General features: G+C 43.5%; 2 protein-coding genes across 2 annotated transcripts in view; both read left to right on the forward strand.

Annotated features, from left to right (window-relative positions):
• The window catches only part of LOC100300510 (T cell receptor beta constant 1), a gene marked incomplete in the record, with an annotated part of 535,695 nt that overhangs the window by 192,040 nt on the left and 320,201 nt on the right, over positions 1-23,454 (forward strand).
• LOC100851681 (uncharacterized) lies at positions 19,552-22,635 on the forward strand. The gene is made up of 3 exons (XM_059885972.1): positions 19,552-21,118; positions 21,239-21,442; positions 21,525-22,635. The coding sequence occupies exons 1-3, from the start codon at positions 21,022-21,024 to the stop codon at positions 21,956-21,958; spliced, it is 735 nt and encodes a 244-aa protein (XP_059741955.1). The 5' UTR covers positions 19,552-21,021; the 3' UTR covers positions 21,959-22,635.

A 23,454-nucleotide genomic window follows, 5' to 3' on the forward strand; every position in this document is an offset into this window, starting at 1 on the left:
AACCTTTATTTATTGTATGACTTCTGATGTTCCATTGGACCCTGTGGCAGGAAGGGAAATGAAATAGGGAGTGGATATTTAGACTTGATCACAGTGTACAGAATAAATTTGGGATTTGTTTAATTGTTGCAATGTCAGGACATATATGTGCAGTTTTCTTAAGTATACCAGAGGAGCAATGGTTGGATTTGGGGAGAGTAACTGACATGTTTCTGTCTTTTCATCTCCCCTTAAATTCAGTCTTCTAGGACAATGCTTTATTTGATATTCCCCATGTTTGGGAATTTGATAAGGTAATCCTCCTATTCTAATCTTTTTATTCCTTGCTGAATCTACTCTATGGGAAGAGAAATAGATAATCTTATTTAACCTCTTTTTCTACTTTAGTCTCTCATCTCCTTGCCTTCTTCTTGCTGGCTGTCTACACAAGAGATAGATGTTTTGGTGTTTCCTCAACATGCACGAAGAATAGCAAAGAACTTTCTTATCCATACAGGGTCATGCTGTAGTTCGGAGGAGAGAGAAAATGAGTTAAGTTCCTATTCAGCATAGTGTAAACCAATCCTTTTGATTTCACATCTGAGCCCTGTTATTACCAATATCAAAACTGATATTATTATCTTTGCCTGACTCCAATGTCTAACTCTCAGGTGGTTCCATCTTAGGCCCTAAGACAGTATTATTCATTGTCCCTCTAACACCAAGAAATCGTAATACCCATATGTCCTGTACTTAGGGAAACAACACAAAATCCCCTTATGTTTTCAGTCAGTTCAGTCGCTCAGTCGTGTCCGACTCTTTGTGACCCCATGGACTGCAGCATGCCAGGCCTCCCTGTCCATCACCAACCCCAAGAACTTGTTCAAACTCATGTCCATCGAGTTGGTGATGCCATCCAACCATCTTATCCTTTGTCGTCCCCTTCTCCTCGTGCCCTCAATCTTTCCCAGCATCAGGGTCTTTTCCAATGAGTCAGTTCTTTACATCAGGTGGCGAAAGTATTGGAGTTTCAGCTTCAGCATCAGTCTTTCCAATGAATATTCAGGACTGATTTCCTTTAGGGTAGACTGGTTGGATCTCCTTGCAGTCCAATGGACTCTCAAGAGTCTTCTCCATCACCACGGTTCAAAAGCATCAATTCTGCGTTCAGCTTAGAGAGAGCATATTTGTGCCGCTTCTGCCCACTGGCCACTAAGAGGCGCTGTGGCGTCGTTGTCATCTAGTGTCTATGGTGGTGCTGCCAGAAAGGATGTCATTAAAACCAGAGGGTTGGATTTAGAATTAGGGAGTTGCAGATGTCTTGAGTAAAGGCTGAGAGTGAAGGAACTAGAGACCAACCCTTCTTCCTCTGTTGTGTAGGTGGGTTTTGCTCTGACCGGACCTCTGAGTGCTCGCTCGCTTCAGTCGCGTCCGACTCTGCGACCCCACGGACTGCAGCCCAGCGGGCTGTGAATGACAGGTGCACCCGAACAGTGGGTATTTCTCTGAATTTGCTGAAGTCGTGGCTGCACAAGGAACTGGGGGTGCGGTGGCTTGCAGGTTCTGGGTTGGGGAAAGCAGAGAAGCAGTTTGAGTGTCAGAGCAGCCCAGCCTAGCGAGGCAGAGCTCAAGCCACCCACTCTGCTGAACTTAGAGGGCAGGGCTGGGAGAAGGGCAAGTGCTAACCCGGCCCTCATCAGGGGACCCTGGCCCCAGGGAGCTGACAACCACAGGGGCACCACTGGCAAACCCACGTGTCAGGCAGGGACTGGGTGGATCCGGGAACAGAATTTCTGCAGGGAGATATGTAATGGAGTTTTGCCATTCACTCCAGATTCATGTGTCCCTTTGAAGCAGATGAAATCTGGCAGAAATGAGAATTTTTTTTTCTGGGCTACCTTGGTCTCATTTCAAGTTCTTTCTGTAGGACTGCGTCAGTCTCCTCTCTGTATCTCCTATCTAGCCTATGTGGCCTCTTTCAACCAGGATCCCCATGTACTGTGATTGATTACATTCCTGTTGCTGTTCTAACAAATTACCATACATTTTGTAGCTTAAAACAATGCAAGTTTATTGTCTGATGGTTTCGAAGGTCAAAAGTCCAAAATGAGTCTGTGCCGTGCTTAGTCGCTCATCTGTGTCCGACTCTGTGTGACCCCATGGACTGTAGCCCGCCAGGCTCCTCTGTCCATGGAATTCTCGGGGCAAGAATACTTGAGGGGGTTGCCATGCCCTCCTCCAGGGGATCTTCCCAAGCCAGGGATCAAACCCAGGTCTCCTGGATTCTAGTCAGATTCTTTACCAGCTGAGCTACCAGGGAAGCACCAAAATGGGTCTAAGTGGGTTAGAATCAAGGTGTTAGCAGGGCTGCCTTCCTTCTGGAGGCTGGAGGGGAGCATTTGTTTTCTTGCCTTTCTCAGCTTCTAGAGGCCACAGGATTTCTTGGCTCGTGGGTGTTTCCATCTTCAAAGCCAACAATGACAGATCAAGTCTCTTCTCATGCTGCATCGCTGTGACCCTTACTCTTCTTCCTCCTTTTTCCACATTTTACAGTCCTTGTGATTACATTGGGCCCATCTGAAAAATCCAGGCTTGTCTCCCTACATTAAAGTCAGCTGATTAGCAACCTTAATTCCATTGAGAACCCGGATTCCTTCCCCCGTGTTACATAATATAACATATCCACAGTTCCAGGGAGCAGGCATTGAAATCTTTGGGGACCTATCATTCTGTTTACCATACCCTAGGTACAGGTAACAAGGAAGGAACAAACAATGATCCCTTATAAAAATATAATAATGGCCTCAGTTTTACGTTTAGGATCCAACATAGACCAAAGGGATGGACTCTGCAAGGGGAACGGGTACCTCTGGTAACATAATTTAGCCTGTAGACTCTCTGCTCTTTAAAATTAACATGTGCATCTTCAATCTCTCCCAGTGGCTCAGTGTTAAAGAATCTGCTTGCAATGACCCAGATTTGATCCCTGGGTGGGGAAGATCCCCTGGAGAAGGGGATCTCAATCCACTCCAGTATTCTTGCCTGGGAAATCCCATGGATAGAGGATCCCTATGGAGGCACAGTCCATGAGGTTGCAAAGAGTTGGGCATGACTGAGTGACTAACGCTCCTTGGTTCAAAAGACTTAGTAGTGCATCTCTGTGTTAATCACAAAATAAAGATTGAACTTGTCCTTCTTCTTGGTTAACAAATAACTCACTTGAACAACCCAGTAAACAGAGCCTTGCTTCTCTCAGCTTTCTGTAACCTCAACCATGAGGGGAAGTAGGTTTGTGGCACCAAACCCCTTTTATAGGCAAAAGGCGAAATGTTAATGTAAAGACATTGAGTTTTTCCAGAAATAAGGATAGCATATAAATCAATGCTAGAGAATTTTATTTGCAAAGAGAACATGAAAATCCTCTGCTTATTTCATGGCGGGGATAGAGAAATATGGGAAATTCTATGCTAGGAGTTTTGAGAATTTAATAGAACTTGAGGATATATAAACTCAGAAAGATCTTTCACTGCAAAAAGAGATTTCAAATGGAATCAGTTCTCAGGGCATCAGTTCAGCCCTTGAAGCCCTAAAAAGGCAGTTGCTATTCTTGTTTATCCTGGAGCACTCAGAGCCAAACTCCTAACCGATGGATGAGTTTGAGTGTGATATGACCAGGGTCATCTCACCACTGGTGACAGGAATTCAAGGGTTCATGGAGGAGCTGGATTGCGATGAGACAATGAATTCATCTTTAAGTTCTTGTAGTTTGAGATTCAAGTGGAAATATTGGGTTGGCAAGCTCTAGATAAGAGAGAGTATAGAGAAGGCATTATGAATTGATGCTACCAAAATAAATCTGTGGGAACCTCTATCACATATCAATTATAATTGAGTTCAGTCCTGCCTGATTCATCTGCCAGAGATGCGGCCTTCTCTGAAGGGAGGTGCCGAGTGGGGAGTGGTAGCTCATTCAGTGATGTCACTGACAGACACATCTTGCCAGGACAAGTGGTCCCGAACACACTTCTCTGCTCATGCTCACAAGGGCCTGATCTGGGTAATTCCCCACCATTCTCATCCTGCCATGGGCACCCGAGCCCTCTGCTCTATGGTCCTTTGTCTCTTGGGGGTAGGTGAGTCCTCAGAACATGCCCCATCCTCCTGTTGGTTTGCCCTATTGTGACTCCCATATTTTTCTTATTCTGTTTCCAAATTCTTTCACAGGAACTACAGATGCTAACCTAGGAGTCACCCAGACCCCTAGGCATGAGGTGACAGAAAAGGGACAGGCAGTCACTCTGAGTTGTGAGCTGATTAAAAGCCACACTGCCCTTTATTGGTACAGACAGACCTCGGTGCGGGGACTGGAGTTTCTGGCTTACTTCAGCAACCAAGCTCCTATTGATGAGTCGGGGATGCCCAAGGACCGATTCTCAGCTAAAATGCCTAACTCGTCGTTCTCCACTCTGAAGATCCAGCCCACAGATCCTGGGGACTCGGCCACGTACCTCTGTGCCAGCAGCAAAGACACAGCGCTGCAGAGTTGCCCCGTCCCGAGCAGAAAACCTCTGCTTCCCCTTCCGGTTCTGCTCCCAGCCCTCTAAGTCATCCCTACTTCTCTTTCACCAAGAGAAGTGAGTGGGTTTGGGGCTTAACAAGAACAGAAAATAAGGTATCAACATAGACGATCTTGTATAGGAAATCCTGTAGGAATGGGATTCAGGGATTGCTCTGAAATTGTCAATGGGCTCAAAATTCATCCCACATATAAGATAAGCCTTAATTACTCAGGTCATAGAATTTCCTGCCTTCCTGCACTTGCCACCCCCATCTGAATGGAAGAAGCTCCAGATAATGGCTGTTCAGCATTCTCCATTCTTTTTCAACTCTAAGTTGTTAACAGAATCCTGCCCCACCCCAACACAAGTTGTTTTTCTTTTTTTTTTTTATAGTATCCTCTTTATTGTGATTATGTGATTATACATCCCATTCTAATGATAATATCAACTTAACATATACAGGGCTTTTTCAACACATTTAAGGTAAAGTAAACAACTTAATTCAGTGGGTGTAAGTTGCCACTCCTTGAATCTAGGTATTTATTTATCTCTCTCCTGCCTAGGAGAGATATTGATATTGAAATAAAACCACTCAATATCACAGCAATCCAAGTCTATGCCCCAATCAGTAATGCTGAAGAAGCTGAAGTTAAATGGTTCTATGAAGACCTACAAGACCTTCTGGAACTAACACCCCCAAAAGATGTCCTTTTCATTATAGGGGACTAGAATGCAAAAGGAGGAAGTCAAGATATACCTGGAGTGACAGGCAAATTTGGCCTTGGAGTACAGAATGAAGCAGGGCAAAGGCTAATAGAGTTTTGCCAAGAGAACACATTAGTCATAGCAAACACCCTCTTCCAACAACACAAGAGATGACTCTGTATGAGGACATCACCAGATGGTCAATACTGAAATCAGACCGATTATATTCCTTGCAGCCAAAGATGGAGAAAGTGAAAGTGAGAGTGAAGTTGCTCAGTCATGCCCGACTCTTTGCGACCCCATGGATAGTAGCCTGCACCAAGTTCCTCCGTCCATGGGATTTTCAAGGCAAGAGTACTGGAGTGGGTTGCCATTTCCTTCTCCAGGGAATCTTCCCAACCCAGGGATTGAACCCAGGTCTCTCACATTGTAGACAGACGCTTTACCATCTGAGCCACCAAGGAAGTCCAAAGATGGAGAAGCTCTATACAATCAGCAAAAAGAAGACCAGGAGCTGACTGTGGCTCAGATCATGAACTCCTTATTGTCAAATTCAGACTTAAGTTGAAGAAAGTAGGGAAAACAACTAGACCATTCAGGTATGACCTAAATAAAATCCCTTACAATTATACAGTGGAAGTGAGAAATAGATTCAAGGGATTAGATCTGATAGAGTACCTGAAGAACTATGGTCGGAGGTTCATGATGTTGTATAGGAGGCAGGAATCAAGACCATTCCCAAGAAAAAGAAATGTAAAAAGGCAAAATGGTTGTCTGAGGAGGCCTTACAAATAGCTGTGAGAAGAAGAGAAGCAAAAAGCAAAGGAGAAAAGGAAAGGTATACCCATTTGAATACAGAGTTCCAAAGAATAGCAAGGAGAGATAAGAAAGCCTTCTTCCGTCATCAATGCAAAGAAATAGAGGAAAACAATAGAATGGGAGAAACTAGAGATCTCATCAAGAAAATTAGAGAAACAAGGGAATATTTCATGCAAAGATGGGCTCAATAAAGGACAGAAATAGTATGGACCTAACAGGAACAGAAGATATTAAGAAGATGTGGCAAGAATACACAGAAGAACTGTACAAAAAAGATCATGACCCAGATAATCACGATGGTGTGATCACTCAGCTAGAGCCAGACATCCTGGAATGTGAAGTCAAGTGGGCCTTAGGAAGCATCACTACGAACAAAGCTAGTGGAGGTGATGGAATTCCAGTTGAGCTATTTCAAATCCTAAAAGATGATGCTGTGAAAGTGCTGCACTCCATATGCCAGCAAATTTGGAAAACTCAGCAGTGGCCACAGGACTGGAAAAAGTCAGTTTTCATTCCAATCCCAAAGAAAGGCAATGCCAAAGAATGCTCAAACTACCACACAATTGCACTCATCTCACACGCTAGTAAAGTAATGCTCAAAATTCTCCAAGCCAGGCTTCAATAGTACTTGAACAGAGAACTTCCAGATGTTCAAGCTGGATTTAGAAAAGACAGAATAACCAGAGATCAAATTGCCAACATCTGTTGGATGATAGAAAAAGCAAGAGAGTTCCAGAAAAACATCTACTTCTGCTTTATTGACTATACCAAAGCCTTTGACTGTGTGGATCACAAAAAACTGTGGAAAATTCTTGATGGGATGGGAATACCAGACCACCTGACCTGCCTCCTGAGAAATCTGTATGCAGGTTAAGAAGCAACAGTTAGAACATGGACAGCAACAGTTAGGACATGGAACGATAGACTGGCTTCAAATCGGAAAAGGAGTACATCAAGGCTGTATATTGTCATCTTGCTTATTTAACTTATATGCAGAGTACATCATGAGAAATGCTGGACTGGTGAAGCACAAGCTGGAATCAAGATTGCTGGGAGAAATATCAATAATCTCAGATATGCAGATGGCAGAAAGTGAAGAACTAAAGAGTCTCTTGATGAAAGTGAGAGAGGAGAGTGGAAAAATTGGCTTAAAACTCAACATTCAGAAAACTAAGATAATGGCATCTAGTCCCATCATTTTATTGAAAATAGATGGGAAAAGAATGAAACAGTGAGAAACTTTATTTTTGGGGGCTCCAAAATCACTGCAGATGGTGACTGTACCCATGAAATAGAAGACACTTGCTCCTTGGAAGAAAAGTTATGACCAACCTAGACAGGGTATTAAAAAGCAAAGATTCAAAAAAAAAAAAAAAAAAAGCAAAGATTCAATGCAATCCCTATCAAGCTACCAACAGTATTTTTCACAGAACTAGAACAAATAATTTCACAATTTGTATGGAAATAAAGAAAACCTCAAATAGTCAAAGCAATCTTGACAAAGAAGAATGGAACTGGAGGAATCAACTTGCCTGACTTCAGGCTATATTACAAAGCTACAGTCATCAAGACAGTATGGTACTGGCACAAAGACAGAAATATAGATCAATGGAACAAAATAGAAAGCCCAGAGATAAATCCATGCACCTAAGGACACCTTTTCTTTGACAAAGGAGGCAAGAATATACAATGGAGAAAAGACAATCTCTTTAGCAAGTGGTGCTGGGAAAACTGGTCAACCACTTGTAAAAGAATGAAACTCTAACACTTCCTAACACCATACACAAAAATAAATTCAAAATAGATTAAAGATCTAAATGTAAGACCAGAAACTATAAAACTCCTAGAAGAAAACATAGGCAAAACACTCTCCAACCTAAATCACAGCAGGATCCACTATGATCCACCTCCAGGGTAATGGAAATAAAAGCAAAAATAAACATATAGGACCTAATTAAACTTAAAAGCTTTTGCACAATGAAGGAAACTATAAGCAAGGTGAAAGGACACCTTCAGAATGGGAGAAAATAATAGCAAATTAAGCAACTGACAAAGAATTAATCTCAAAAATATACAAGCAGCTCAATTCCAGAAAAATAAATGACCCAATCAAAAAATGGGCCAAAGAACTAAATAGACATTTCTCCAAAGAAGACATACAGATGGCTAACAAGCACATGAAAAGATGCTCAACATCACTCATTATCAGAGAAATGCAAATCAAAACCACAATGAGGTACCATTTCACACCAGTTAGAATGGCTGCCATCCAAAAATCTACAAACAATAAATGCTGGAGAGGGTGTGGAGAAAAGGGAACCCTCTTACACTGTTGGTGGGAATGCAAACTAGTACAGCCACTATGGAGAACAGTGTGGAGATTCCTTAAAAACCTGGAAATAGAACTGCCTTATGACCCAGCAATCCCACTGCTGGGCATACACACTGAGGAAACCAGAATTGAAAGAGACACGTGTACCCCAATGTTCATCGCAGCACTGTTTATAATAGCCAGGACATGGAAGCAACCTAGATGCCCATCAGCAGATGAATGGATAAGAAAGCAGTGGTACATATACACAATGGAGTATTACTCAGCCATCAAAAAGAATACATTTGAATCAGTTATAATGAGGTGGATGAAACTGGAGCCTATTATACAGAGTGAAGTAAGCCAGAAAGAAAAACACCAATACAGTATACTAACGCATATATATATGGAATTTAGAAAGTTAGTAATGATAACCCTATAATTAAAACAGCAAAAGAGACACAGATGTACAGAACAGTCTTTTGGACTCTGTGGGAGAGGGCGAGGGTGGGATAATTTGATAGAATACATTGAAACATGTATATTATTATATGTGAAATGGATCACCAGTCCAGGTTCGATGCATGGGACAGGGTGCTCGGGACTGGTGCACTGGGGTGACCCAGAGGGATGGGATGGGGAGGGAGGTGGGAAGGGGTTCAGGATGGGGAACACATGTACACCCATGGCTGATTCATATCAATGTATGGTAAAACCACTACAATATTGTAAAGTAATTAGCCTCCAATTAAAATGAATAAATTTATTAAAAAATAAAATAAAATAAAAATAAATGGTGAAAAAATAAAAAGCAGGGACATTACTTTGCCAACAAAGGTCTGTCTAGTCAAAGCTACAGTTTTTCCAGTAGTCATGTATGGATGTGAGAGTTGGACTGCAAAGAAAGCTGAGCACCAAAAAAATCGTGCTTTTGAACTGTGATGTTGGAGAAGACTCTTGAGAGTTCCTTGGAAAACAAGGAGATCCAACCAGTCCATCCTAAATGAAATCAGTCCTGAATATTCATTGGAAGAACTGATGCTGAAGCTGAAACTCCAATACTTTGGCCACGTGATGCAAAGAACTGATTCATTTGAAAAGCCCCTGATGCTGGGAAAGATTGAAGGCAGGAGGAGAAGGGAATGACAGAAGTTTAGATGGTTGGATGGCATTACTGACTCAATGGACGTGAGTTTGAGTAAGCTCTGGGAGTTGGTGATGGACAGGGAAGCTTGGTGTGCTACAGTCCATGCGGTCACAAAGAGTCAGACACAACTGAGCGAGTGAACTGAAATGAACCTAAGTCCTGCCTAAGGAGAGTGCAGGCCTGACCTAGAGCAGAAGACAGAGGCCAATGCCAGCTGAAGGCTTGTGTGGGACTCAGAATACCAATGCTGCCTCTTCAGCTGTCTGTTTGGGAGCAGTAACTGAACTCCTTTGAAGAAAAACTGTGAAAAAACTAGATAGCATATTAAAAAGCCGAGACATCACTTTGAGGACCAAGGTCTGTCTAGTCAAAGCTATGGTTTTTTCCAGTAGTCATGTACAGATGTGAGAGTTGGACCATAAAGAAGGCTGAGTACCGAGAATTGATGCTTTGAAACTGTGGTGCTGGAGAAGACTTTTGAGAGTCCCTTGGACAGTATGGAGATCAAACCAGTCAGTCCTAAAGGAAATCAACACTGACTATTCATTGGAAGGACTGTTATTAAAGCTAAAGCTCCAATACTTTGGCCACCTGATGGGAAGCGATGACTCATTGGGAAAGACTGAAGGCATGAGGAGAAGAGGGTGACAGAGTATGAGATGGTTGATGGCATCACTGACTCAATGGACATGAGCTTAAGCAAACTCTGGGCAATAGTGAAGGACAGGGAAGCCTGGCAGGCCGCCGTTCATGGTGTTGCAAGGAGTTGGACACGATTTAGTGACTGGAGAACAACAGCAAAGTGGACTCCACATTGGGATATCTAAGTCTGCAGACCTGTCCAGTCTAACTTCGCTCTCTTTTTCCTTGATCACATGTCTTTAAGACCCGAATCTCTATTTTTCTTCTGATTTATGCAGAGATATCTACATAATATTGGCAATCCATTCTGAATGGTTATAATTACTCTCTTCCAAGTTCTTTTTTTAACATCCAGATCCCTTCTCAGCCCCTCTGAGGACATCTTTGGCAACTGATGCAAAGAATGCGTGTATTTTGAGTGCCTGAGGCAATTCAGGTTTATAGAGTTAAGAAGCAAATTCCACTTGCAGTTGTCCTGGGCTTGCCATTCAGGGGCCCTAACTTTCAAGATGGAAACTTGGTTTCTATTGTGTTTACACCAAGAGGTATAATCTGCTTTTGTGTTTGATTTTAGCACCATCTTTGTCCTCCTGGCTACTTCCCACTGCTTCTGGATCATTTTTCTCCCTCTTGCTTTAAAACCCAGCTCCTTCCACACACCCGACATGGGCATGTTCCCCTTCATCACTGTTGCAGTCGCTCCATTCCCATCAGGCCTCACCTTCTCATTCCGTGCCCCCACGATTAATCCTGTGACCATCTTGGTGATGTCATTGTCGTGTAGACTGCTTACACATGGTTTTGGTTTCTTAGTTTCTTGGCCTCCTCCTTCAGATGGTGTTTTGCCTCGTCTTTTTCAGGTGCAGGTCCATGTTGACAGAGCATATAATAAACAACACATAAGTTCCTGCCAAATTTTCTGCTTCAATCATCTATGCTCCTACCTTTACCTCCTTTCTTTCCATCTCATGAACTCTGGTTCCATTCCTCCTATCATCCCATCCACTGAACCTCAACCCCTAAATCCAACAGATATGAAACTCCCATGTTCGTAATTCTCACATTGTTTAAAACAGAGTTCAAGGTTTAGGGCTATAATTTCAACCCCAGTTAAATCTAATGGATTAAAATATCTGTTTGAGATACTTCTTTTAAAAAATTATTCAGTTATTTATTATGGTTATGCTGGGTCTTGGTTGCTGCTATCAATAAGAAAATGGATGAATAAACTCTTGGAAATTCATCCAATTATTTTATATTAAACCAAATGTAAATAAACTAAATCTATTGGATAAAATAGATAAGTACATAAAACAAATTTTAGAAATGCAAGTCCAATATAGCACCACTTGATATCATTTTAAACACAGGTAAAAGAGCACTCTTTATTGGCAAGATCATTTACTAAATATGTCACCATGGACAATTACTTCATCTTTCATTATTTCAGATTTCTCATCTTAGAAGCAGGAATAATAATTATAAATACATTATGGTATTTTTGAAAGGCAATTTATGAAAAACACTTAAAATGATGGCTGAAACTTTCAAGCTTTCAACACATATACCCATTTATTTTCATTATTGTGCTTGATAAAATCCATATGTAGTAAAAGTATAAAAGCAAGAGAGGAAATAGACTCACCAAACTCAGACTAATTGTTACATCTCAGAAGGAAAGAAAAGACCAAGAAGAGATAGTAAAGAGCAACTTACTTGATTTGCTGTATTTTTCTCTAATTTAAAAAAATTAAAAACTAACTGGTCATATGTTTAAATTTGTTCAAATTCCATGATTAGAGATTTAGTGCATTAAGAGTTGAAGAGATTATGGTCTGCACAATTTCTGCTGATGTATCAAATCTTAATATTTCTAAGGTCTCTGAGTCACTCCCAAGTGTGGTCTTTAGCTCTTACCAAGGCTAATCCACTAGTCATTTGGTCATTCCTGGACCCATAAGTTCAAATTCAACAATATTCCTTCCCCCAAAATGTAATACTAGTTGCTTCACATATAAAAAGAATGTGTCATTTTAATCTTCCAAGTAGATTGTTATAATTATGTGTTAATTACATCCAGCAGATTTATTTGGGGTTATTAACAGTTCTGGAGAAGGCAATGGCACCCCACTCCAGTACTCTTGCCTGGAAAATCCCACGGACAGAGGAGCCTGGTAGGCTGCAGTCCATGGGGTCGCTGGGAGTCGGACATGACTGAGCGACTTCACTTTCACTTTTCACTTTCACGCATTGGAGAAGGAAATGGCAACCCACTCCAGTGTTCTTGCCTGGAGAATCCCAGGGACTGGGGAGCCTGGTGGGCTGCCGTCTATGGGGTCGCACAGAGTCCGACACGACTGAAGTGACTTAGCAGCAGCAATAGCAGCAACGGTTCTATTCTCAACCCTGTTCCCCAGTTCAAATGCAGAAGACAGGTTTTGGATGATCCAGTTGCAGGCTAGGGTTTTTCCATTAAATATAGAGCTGTACAATGGCAGCTACTCTTGGCTGGATATTTTCTGAGATCCCGGTTGATTACAACCTCCCCATTCTTGGTCAAAGATTAAAAAATTCAAGATCAAGCTTGATATTGAGTCTTCAGACAGTGAAAAGAAACTCACAGAAATAGCCTTTTTAGGTGGATCATCACGGAAAAATCTATATTTCCAAGGTTCTTCTTGAAATCAGAGTGAACGATCAGTAACTAATGAAGTCTCAGACAGAAATAATTTAGAGTATGTGATAATAAGCATGACTGGCCAGCCCCTGTCTCCTGAAGGAAAAATGAATGGGGAAGACTCTTAAGGAGAAATGGAATAGATCACATGCACAGAGAAATCCCAAATTATCCAACATAATTATTGCAAAAGGTTAGAGAACACTTAAAAGAGCACTTGTGCCTTAAACATTGTCACAGGGAATTTAAAATTGCTAAGAGAATGGATGAGACATTACAGTGGTTTGAAGTCATTCTTCATTCTTACCATCAGGATAGGAAGAGAGCAACATTTACAGTAGAAAGTTCTTATATGCTTCTTCCAAAGTGATGGGCATTCCACTAGATGCTGAACACATTCCGTTAGTACCCCATATTACAGACAAGGGAACTAAAGAAGAAAACTTGTATGTAATTTTCCAAAAGTCAGCTAAAAAATGGTGGGAAAGGATCCAAACACAAGAAATTTGAGACCAGATTCTTTTTAATCATTTGCAAACCACTAATAAACAAAATTAAAAGTATAGGTTCACTAAACTGGAGAAAGAAAGATACATCTTTAGGAAAAGTGCTGAAATCTTAGGAGGCTCAGTGTTCTTATGTGGAAGGGAAAGGCAGCCTCCAGTCAGGAGAGACAGATGTTAAAGGGGAGGGGGAGTGCATTTGGGCTCAACTGCTCTCAAAGTTATTAGAAAAGACAGAACTGTTTTCTTAGCTGTTACCAAAGTTGACAAGATAACTGGGCCCCCCAGAGCCCTTTGGGAAGATCCTCTGGAGAAGGACATGGCAACCTACTCCAGTATTCTTGCCTAGAGAATCCCTGTGGACAGAGGAGCCTGGTGGGTTGTGGTCCATGGGGTCACAAAGAGTGGGACACGACTGAGCTACTAAGCACACTCAAAGCCCCTGAGAAATGAAGGCACAATCTCAGAGGCCACAGGGAAGCTAGGAATGACTCTGAAAATCAACCTGATTGAAGGGCTAAGTACAATCTGGACAGTATTGACAGGGATTGAAGTGAAAGTATTCACATTATCGTACAAACATTATCTATAGGCTATTTTAAAGGGTCATGCCTCATACACTTACAAAATTACGATTCCTATGAAAGGCTTAGGAAAATACAGGAGGTATTAAAGCAAAAGCATGCAAAACAAGAGAATGCCTTGTAGATGGGGTTGCTCAACAGAGGAAGTTGAAAATATGCAATATTTAATGGGGCTTGTTTTAGAAGACTCAGAGCTTAATTTCACATTTCTCACTAGGGAAGATAGCAGAGATAAAATCTAGAAGAACATATTAAAGAGCTTATGATTTGGGCCAGGATACAAACATAACATTAAAGAAGGTATTCAATTCCAGTGACTGCTGCTAACACCACTGTGTCTGAGGAACAACAGAATGAATTTTAAAGGCATTTCAAATTTTGACAACTTCGATTAAATCTTTCTTAAAGGGTTAGGTAATCACAGAGGGAAATAAAATGATTAAATTGGGATCTTTCTTGTAGAGATAAAATGTTGTAATGGAAATACTATTCAAATCCTGGAGCATTCCAGATTTGAAAAAAGAGTGTGAATTGATGAAAAAAAATTAATGACTTAGATTGTTGTTTTCTAGAATTTCATAATGGAAGTAGTACTTAAGTTTGGGGCAACTTTGAGTATTGGCATTTAACCATTGGTAGCTCATCATGATGTCATTTTTTTTTTAAGATATTTTTTTTGGATGTGGACCATTTTTAAAGTCTTTATTGAATTTGTTACAATATTGCTTCTGTGTTATTTTCTGGTTGTTTGGCCTTGAAGCATGTGGGATCTTAGCTCCCTGGATAGCAATCAAACCCATACCCCCTGCATTGGAAGGTGAAGTCCTAACCACTGAGCCACCAGGGAAGTCCCTATGATGTCATGTAAGTGTGTCATTGAACCTCTGTTTGGTCATAATGGGAAATGTAGCAGGAGAGATCGGAGAGGGAAAGGGAAATGGAGAGCTAATGCCCAGTGTTCCAGCCAGCCTGGCCTGTGAGTTCTTTAATTACTATACTGCTGTGGGCCATTTCATGTCCTCTGAGGCCCAGCTTAATTGCCCTCTGTGGCTCCAGGAGTAAATCCCAAAGAGCAGTAATTAATACTGGGGGGAGCCCCTTAAGAAGGTGGAAATAGAGTTGTCCTGCCACACGGCTCATCTCTAGACACAATGGTCGAGTTCAAGGTGTTGAGAGAACACGAATCTTGAGAGTCTTACGGGGAACATCTATTGCCCACTTTCGTCTCTGGGAGTTCCTGGAACAATATCCTAGCCCCTCTCCCGTCCCCTCCCTCTTCTCTTTGGTAAGAGAACTGAGTTAATGATTAGAGATTTTTTAAAGGAGGAACTCAGCAGGCTCAGACCAAACCTTCCTACTTCTATCTTGTGTTTGTTTGTCTTTTGTCTGCAAGGAAGATGCTTTCTATTCTCCTGGCTCACAATTATGGTAAAATTAGTGAGCAGACTGTATTCAGTGGGGAAGACTGGCTGCTGGGGAAAAAGTAGTCAGGGGTATACATTCATCTCAGAGGATATGAGCTACTACTCGGCGACACATCTTAGCCCCACCTTTACTGGAGCCAATGCTGATGTTTGAATTTCAGTTTGACTTCAGTTTCTCTCTTTCTCAAGTGTTTTATCTGAGCAACAGGATTATTTTTGAACTTCTAAAACACGAACACAGATAACTCCCCATTGTCCATATACCAATGTAACAGCACAGTTCACCTTGCGTCTTGACAAAAGGTTCATTTCTAGTGATACTACCCAACTGGCCACCAGGAGATGCTGTGGTTCCACATTCCTTGGTGGCTTACTGGAAGAATTGCCTTATGGTGTGGGTTAGAGAGAAGCTCTAAATCTCATGGTCCCTGAATCATGAAACTGATTTGCAGACACTGAGCAGGTGTTGGAGACAGAAAGATAGGGATCAAAGACTTCTACAAACGGGTTAAGACCCATAGTGAGCACAGACTTACAGGCAAGCCTGGGATGGACTGTGTAGTCCATGGGGTTGCAAAGAGTCGGACACGACTGAGTGACTTTCCCTTTCATTTCCATTTTATTTTCCTTCCATTTCACTTTCTGGGATGGTTGCCATGTAAAGTAGCCAGTGATACATGAAACGTTAACATCATGCAGTCCAAATTAATGTGTGTGTGTGTGTGTGTGAGAGAGAGAGAGACAAGTGCAGAAGAAACAGAAACAGTGTGCTTCCCATCCCCCTTATCCTCAACCCAAGTCTCATTAACCCACAGAGATGTGTGTTTAGGTGGGTCATAGGTAGATTGCAAAGAGTATGGACAGTATTCTGGTAGATGCCTCGTGATGCTGTAAATATTCTGTGGAACAAGAGGGATGAGCAGGGGACATCTCTGTGACTTCAAGAGATGTCCTCTTCATGGTTAAAGAAATGGCCTTAATGGAAAGGAAGATCTTGTTTTTCTGTAAGCTAATGCAGATCATCAAGCCAGCTCTCTACTAAATTACCAAAAAAATTTAGAAAATAAGTCCTCAAGGTCATTTCTCTCTGCTCCAGGGGGGCACCTCTTGAGCCTGTCAAGATGTGGGCAGAGAAGGAGATGGTTGGTAAATTTTTGTGTCCTGATAGAAGGAAAGCAAAACAGCTCCTGTGTCAGGACAAGAGAAGCTGTTGGAATGGGCTTCCCTCTAAACCCAGCCTGCTTCCATCCTACCACTGCTGGGGGCTTTACGGCAGGGCCCCAAGGAGGACAGCCTGAACTGTGTTCTAAGTCAGAGGGGCCCTGAGCCTTCAGAAGTCCACAAGTAGGTCTGTATAAGCAGAAAATGTACCAGGGCCTGGGGTGACCCTAAGACTGATTTTTCTCTCCATAAGAGATTGGAGCACTTAGGAAGTAGCTGGCTCACTCATATTCTGAACTTGTTATAGGCTCACAGCTTCTCTGTTTCACAACATTTTGTATCTTATAGAAAAGTCCTGGACAGGAGTCAGAAAATCCACATGCTGAATGCTGTGTCCTAGTTTGCAATGTTTTCTATTTGTCTCTGCTGTTATTGCCCCTCCTAAAGAATCTGCCTGTCAATGCAGGAGACATGTTTTCGATCCCTGGATTGGGAAAATCCCCTGGAGAAGGAAACGGCAACCCACTCAATATTCTTGCTGGAAAATCCCATGGACAGAGGAGCCGCAGGCTGCAGTCCAAGGGATTGCAAGAGTCAGATGTGACTTCGCAACTAAGCACCAGAAACAAAAAACCCTGTGTCCAGCTCTGCATTCTTCAACCTCAGGTTGCAAGATGCTCTCCTGAAGCAAGTAAACACTGGACCGGGGAGTGGGCACTGCTGATTCTATAAAACTAAGAAAGTTTATCATAATATTTTCAAGTAGTCAGTCATATGTTTCTCTCTGTCTCTTGACAGATTCCCAAGTTTGGGGAGTTGAGGAATATGTCTCTGTGCCAACAGCCAAGACACGGAGCTAACATGTTTCATTTCCTCTGTAAACAGAATCTTACTACTCTCCATACCCCCAAGAACTGGGTCATTTTCCAGAGTCTCATCCTCATCACCAGAAAGAGTTCATTTATGAGTATTGGTTGGCTTAGTACAAGGAGAGTCAAGTGTTAACCATCAAAGAACCTTTTAGAGCTTTGTTAGGGGTTGGAGAGGATTAGAATGAACTGAGAGTGCTTTATTGCAGTTCCTCAAAGAAGGCTGAAGCCCTCATTTTTCACTGCACAACCCACACCAGGACCTGCAGGATTAAGGCAATTCTGAGGAGTTGGACACGACTGAGCGACTGAACTGAACTGAACTGACAGGTTCATCAGAGGTAGCATGGCTTCCCTGGTGTCTCAGACAGTAAAGAAACTGCCTGCAATGCAGGAGACCCAGGTTCAATCCCTGGATTGGGAAGAACCCCTGGAGAAGGAAATGACAACCCACTCTAGTATTCTTGCCTGGAGAATTTCATAAACAGAGGAGCTTCACAGTCCACGGGGTCGCAAAGAGTCAGACACGACTGAGTGACTAACACTTTCTCTTTCTCTTTATGAGGTAAGATGGAGCCCCTTCATGGAAAAGGTGCAGACATACAGAGGCCCTGTGCTGCAGGCTGGGGATTATGCAGCATATGTCTCTAGCTTTTGCTGGGAATAAATCTTCCCAAGCCAGTCTCTTTCCAAGGCTTCCATTTATGCCCCTTAGAGATGAGCAAGGAGAAGGCAATGGCACCCCACTCCAGTACTCTTGCCTGGAAACTCCCATGGACTGAGGAGCCTGGTAGGCTACAGTCCATGGGGTCGTGAAGAGTCGGACACGACTGAGCTTTCGCTTTCATGCATTGGAGAAGGAAATGGCAACCCACTCCAGCGTTCTTGCCTGGAGAATCCCAGGGACGGAGGAGCCTGGTAGGCTGCCATCTACGGGTCGCACAGAGTCGGACATGACTGAAGCAACTGAGCAGCAGAGATGAGCATGGTGGCCAAGTACAAAAGCTTTGGGAGGAATCTGTGGCAAAGCTCTAACTTGGCAAGGATTTATTTTGATTTTCTATATCCAGGTGATAGGGAATGCCAGCCAGAGGCATGTTGAAGGTCTTAATATGTAAAGAGTAATTTACTGATGTCTGGAATTTGTGGTGCTGGTAGTACATTCAAGCAGAAACATTCAATGGACTGTTGACATATGACACATCAGAGAAGGCCAGAGGGGTGGGAACACCAGGGCTGGGAGAGGTGACAGCTGGGGAAGGTGCTTGGGAGCAGGGGAGAGGGGGCGGTCTGTGAATGAGCCAATACACCCTAGAAGAGTTGGGACCTGTTCAGTCAGTCTTTTGTAGAGAATGAACGTTCACCTTTGGAAGGAGGTCCCGTGAGCAGAGTCAGAATGCAGTGTCCCTGCCAGGTTGCTCTCTTGCCTTGCAGAGGACTCAGAAGCCCCGCCCTTCTGTTCACACTCACAAGAGCCCCTCTGGGTGAAGCTTCCTCCTGCTGGCACTGTCATGGCCACCAAGCTCCTCTGCTGTGTGGCCCTGTGTCTCCTGGGAGTAGGTAAGTCCCCAGAAATAATCTGCATTCTTGGATATTTTCCGTTATGATTCCAATCATGCTTCTTATTCTGTCCCCAAACTCTGTCCTTCTCCACAGGGCCCACAGATGCTGGAGTCACCCAGACCCCTAGGCATGAGGTGACAGAAAAGGGACAGGCGGTCACTCTGAGTTGTGAGCCGATTAAAAGCCACGCTGCCCTTTTTTGGTACAGACAGACCTCGGTGCGGGGACTGGAGCTGCTGATTTATTTCAACAACCAAGCTCCTATTGATGAGTCGGGGATGCCCAAGGACCGATTCTCAGCTAAGATGCATAACGCGTCATTCTCCACTCTGAAGATCCAGCCCACAGATCCTGGGGACTCAGCCACGTACCTCTGTGCCAGCAGCAAAGACACAGCGCTACAGAGTTGCCCCCTCCCGAGCAGAAAACCTCTGTTTCCTCTTCCGGCTCAGCCCCTAGCGTCATCAGCTGTCTTCTTAGGCTCCTCCCCTAGCAGCCCAGTGGTTCAGCTTTCTATGACCCTAGGGAAGGCAAGAATAGAATGAAACAACCCATCACATTAGGAAATATTTAAGGGGAAGGCAGTAGAGGGCTTGGTTTCTGGCATTTCTCACAACTTTTTCACAGACGGTGACAGTTCATTTGATGTTGTCATTGTTCAGTCACTCAGTCATGTCCGACTCTTTGCGACCCCATGGATTGCAGCATGCCAGGCTTCCCTGTCCTTCACCATCTACCAGAGCCTGCTCAAACTCATGTCCATTGAGTTGGTGATGTCATCCAACCATCTCGTCCTCTGTCATCCCCTTCTCCTCCTCCTGACAGTCCATGGCTAAGGGTAAATGTCACCCACTGGGCCTTCAAGTGATTATATAACCAGCAGATAAACTCAGTTTGAAAGGGCTTCTACAAAATACTTGACTGGTGATCCTCGAAAGGGCTTCCCAGGTGGTTCTAGTGGTAAAGAACCTGCTTGCCAATGCAGAGGACATAAGAGTTGTGGGTTTGATCCCTACGTTGGGAAGATCCCCTGGAGAAGGGCATGGCAATCCACTCTGGTATTCTTGCTTGGAGAATCCCATGGACAGAGGAGCCTGATGGGCTACAGTCCATAGAGTCGCACACAGTTGGACATGACTGACGTGACTGAGCATGCACGTGTGATTCTCAGAAGTGTCAAAATCATTCAAAACAAGAAAAGACTGAGAAACTCTCATGGCTTGAAGAAATCCAAGAAGACAGGTCATCTAAATGTTCTGTGGTGTCCTGGATTAGATCCTGGAACAGAACAGTAGAAAAAAAGAGGGAAATTGGAGTTTAGCCTGTAGCTGACTGGTGCGTATGTTAAATCCTTGGTTCTGAGCAAAGAATCATGCTTATGCATGACGTTTACAACAGGGGAAGTTGGATGAAAGGTAGAGAGGAACCATAGTATCTTTACAACTCGTAGGAAATAAGTTCTCCAGTGTTGGGTCTCCAGAGTCCCTGCTAAAGCAACAAGGGATGTTGCTATTAATTGTCCTGGTTCCCCAGGCTCAGCGCACTCAGACAGATCCAGACTCAGCTGCTGCTTCTTGGTCTCCGCTCCAGTGCTTCCTGAACATTGGGCAGGGCAATGTAGGCTGAGCAGAAGCCTGCAATGCAGAAGTCCACCACCAGGGCTGGCCCACCGCTTCTTGGAGGCTCCCCTTCTGTCTCCTCTGCACACCACCGCCACTCACACTGGGGTCCTGACTCCGGCTTCGCTAGCTGCTGCGAGCTGACAAACACTGAAGCTTAACAGTGAAGAGAATGTATTGCAGATTTATATACAAAGGGCTCAAGCTGATTCATTTAGTATTATGGGGAAATGACATGCGTAAAAACTTCCCAAATGATCAGCAGAACATTTCGTATTGTGTGGCAGGTTGAATAATGACCTCCGGCCCACCCCACTGTCCCAAAGATGCCCATGTATTCATCCCTGTAATCTGCAGATGTTGCCAAGATGGAAAAAATGGACTTTATAGATGTGATTCAGTTAAGACTTTGAGAAGGGACATTTATCTGGGATTATCCAGCTGGGCCTTAATGAGACCATGTGTATCTTTATCAGAGGGAGGCAGAGGAGATTTGATACAAATAGAAGAGGAAGAAGCAAGGCAACCACAGAGGCAAAGTTCGAACCCATACGAGGTCAATACCTAGTTAAAGGCATAAACAGGCCAATTTTTTGGGTGTCAGATCACCCCTCAAAGGCAGCCTTCTTTGGGGAAAACTAAGCATGCTCTTTCTTCTGTGCTTCTGTTTCCCTAGAGGGAGCCACCGAGACTGTGGGCGCCTGCTCACACCCTGATGTCAGTGCCAGCCCGCACCGTATAGGGCCCCCGGGACACGGATCTGCTTTCATTTCTGCTCCTACAACAAGTTCGCTCATCTGGGAAAGCTCTCATTTTCATCTGGATCCTGCCATGCTCTCCAGTCTTCTCCGCTTAGCGTCGCTATGTCTCCTGGGAGCAAGTGAGTCCTTAGAAACGCGAACATCTCCCTGGGCGCTTTTCCTGCCTACCCCTGACACGTATGTTCTTGTCTTCTCCCACAGGGTACATATCAGCTGAAGTCGCCCAGTCCCCCAGCCACAGGGTCATAGAGAAGAAACAGGCTGTGAATCTGAGTTGTGACCCTATTTCTGGACATGAATCTCTTTTTTGGTACTACCATGCTGTGGGGAAAGAAATGAAACTTCTGATTTACTTCCTAAGGGAGTCTATGCAGGATGACTCAGGGATGCCCAAAGGCCGATTCACAGCAGAAAGGATGGAAGGGACATCTTCTATGCTGAGGGTCCACTCTGCAGAGCTGGGTGACTCAGGAGTGTATTTCTGTGCCAGCAGCCGAGACACAGTGCTTCAGAGTTCTGTCCTTTCTGTGCAAAACCACATCCTATCTGCTCCTCTCAAGTCAGGCAGCCCTGAACAGAAGTCTTTCCCTGTGCCGCCTCTCCAAGGAAGAGAGGAGAGGAATAACTGGAATTAGCCGTTGAAACTCAAGAGTATTTTTAAAAAATGTAACAGGGGATATCTGTGGCTTGGGAGACTCCTGGGGCTCCTCACATAGAACTCAATCTATGCAAATCTATTTGTTTTAATTTAGCTTATTGAAATATAGATGATTTACAATGCTGTGTTAATTTCTACTGTACAGCAGTGACTCAGTTACACACACACACACACACACACACACACACACACACACACATATGTATACACTCTTTCATATTCTTTCCATTATGCTTCATCACAAGATACTTAATAAAGTTCCCTGTGCTGTACAGTAGGATTTTTTTGTCTGCCATCCTATACATACTAGTTTGCATCTGCTAGTCCCAAACTCCCAATCCATACGCAAATCTACGTGTGTGTGTGCGTGTTATCCTGATGTAAAGCACAGTGGGTTTCTTGCCTACCTTGGTGCTCTGATCTAAAAGGAATTGTGATGCTGATTGTAGCCACATCTTTATATTCCTTATTACATCACAAACAAGTGTCCCTGATAGAAATAAAAATCATGAATCAAAACGCATTTACTCTTTTAGTTTGCTTCCTGATAATGGAGATGATCAGTTTAAGTTACATGGGTCTAGCACACATCCATTATCAAATACTTTTAAAAAACCTCATTTTTGAGTGGAATAACCAGGTCAATTATCATCAGGACAATTTTCCTTTATCTGTAGAGACTGATTTTTCTAACATAAAAAGCACAGGTTAGTGCTAAATGCTAATGTGTGTCAGCCCATCCTGACCATTTGTGAGGTCGGGGCCAGTGGCTGCACTAGGGCTCTGGCATCAGGTGAGGCTGATTCACTGGTGTGGTGGCCTGATGCTTCCAGATGCAGTCAGAGAGGAATGAGGGACTGGATACATCTCTAAGCCCTGATGTGTCTCACCCTCACCCTTTGCCCAGATTTGCTCGGACCAGTGTAGGAAGGCTGCTTCTAGGCACATTTCTACTGGCCATAAGGAAGCATTCTGTTGTCACTGATGGCTAAAAGGTGTAGATAATTTCTTTGATACTCTCTGAAAAGTGGTCATAAATAGAGGGATTCCAGGACCTGATTTCTGCATGGTGAGGAGAGGATAGTTTGCAAACATCAGTCACCCATCTGTGATGCGGAGGGCAGAACAAGACTTTAGCAAAAGCTAGGACACGACTGAAGTGACTTGGCAGCAGCAGCAGCATTCACATGTTGGGAGCTTCCCAGGTTGCTGGTGGTAAAGAACCTACCTGCCAGTGCAGGAGATGCAAAAGATTGATCCTTGGGTTGGGAAGATCCTCTGGAGAAGGACGTGGCTACCCATGCCAGTACTCTTGCCTGGAGAATCCCATGGACAGAAGAGTCTGGTGAGCTAGAGTCCATGAAGTCGCAAAGACTCTGACATGACTGAGTGACTTAGCACAGCACACACATTCACGTGCTGAGGAATCTCTGAACTATCTTATAGGAAAAAAGAAATGAGGAGGGAGAGGGA

This window comes from Bos taurus, chromosome 4 (assembly GCF_002263795.3).
Source record: "Bos taurus isolate L1 Dominette 01449 registration number 42190680 breed Hereford chromosome 4, ARS-UCD2.0, whole genome shotgun sequence".
NCBI lineage: Eukaryota > Metazoa > Chordata > Mammalia > Artiodactyla > Bovidae > Bos > Bos taurus.

Excerpts from the sequence above, each read along its gene's own strand:
- LOC100851681 (XM_059885972.1), top strand. The coding sequence starts at position 21,022 with ATGTGTATCTTTATCAGAGGGAGGCAGAGGAGATTTGATACAAATAGA. Across the intron at positions 21,119-21,238 it reads AAAGTTCGAACCCATACGAG|AGGGAGCCACCGAGACTGTG; the intron begins GTCAATACCTAG and ends CTGTTTCCCTAG. Across the intron at positions 21,443-21,524 it reads GCTATGTCTCCTGGGAGCAA|GGTACATATCAGCTGAAGTC; the intron begins GTGAGTCCTTAG and ends CTTCTCCCACAG.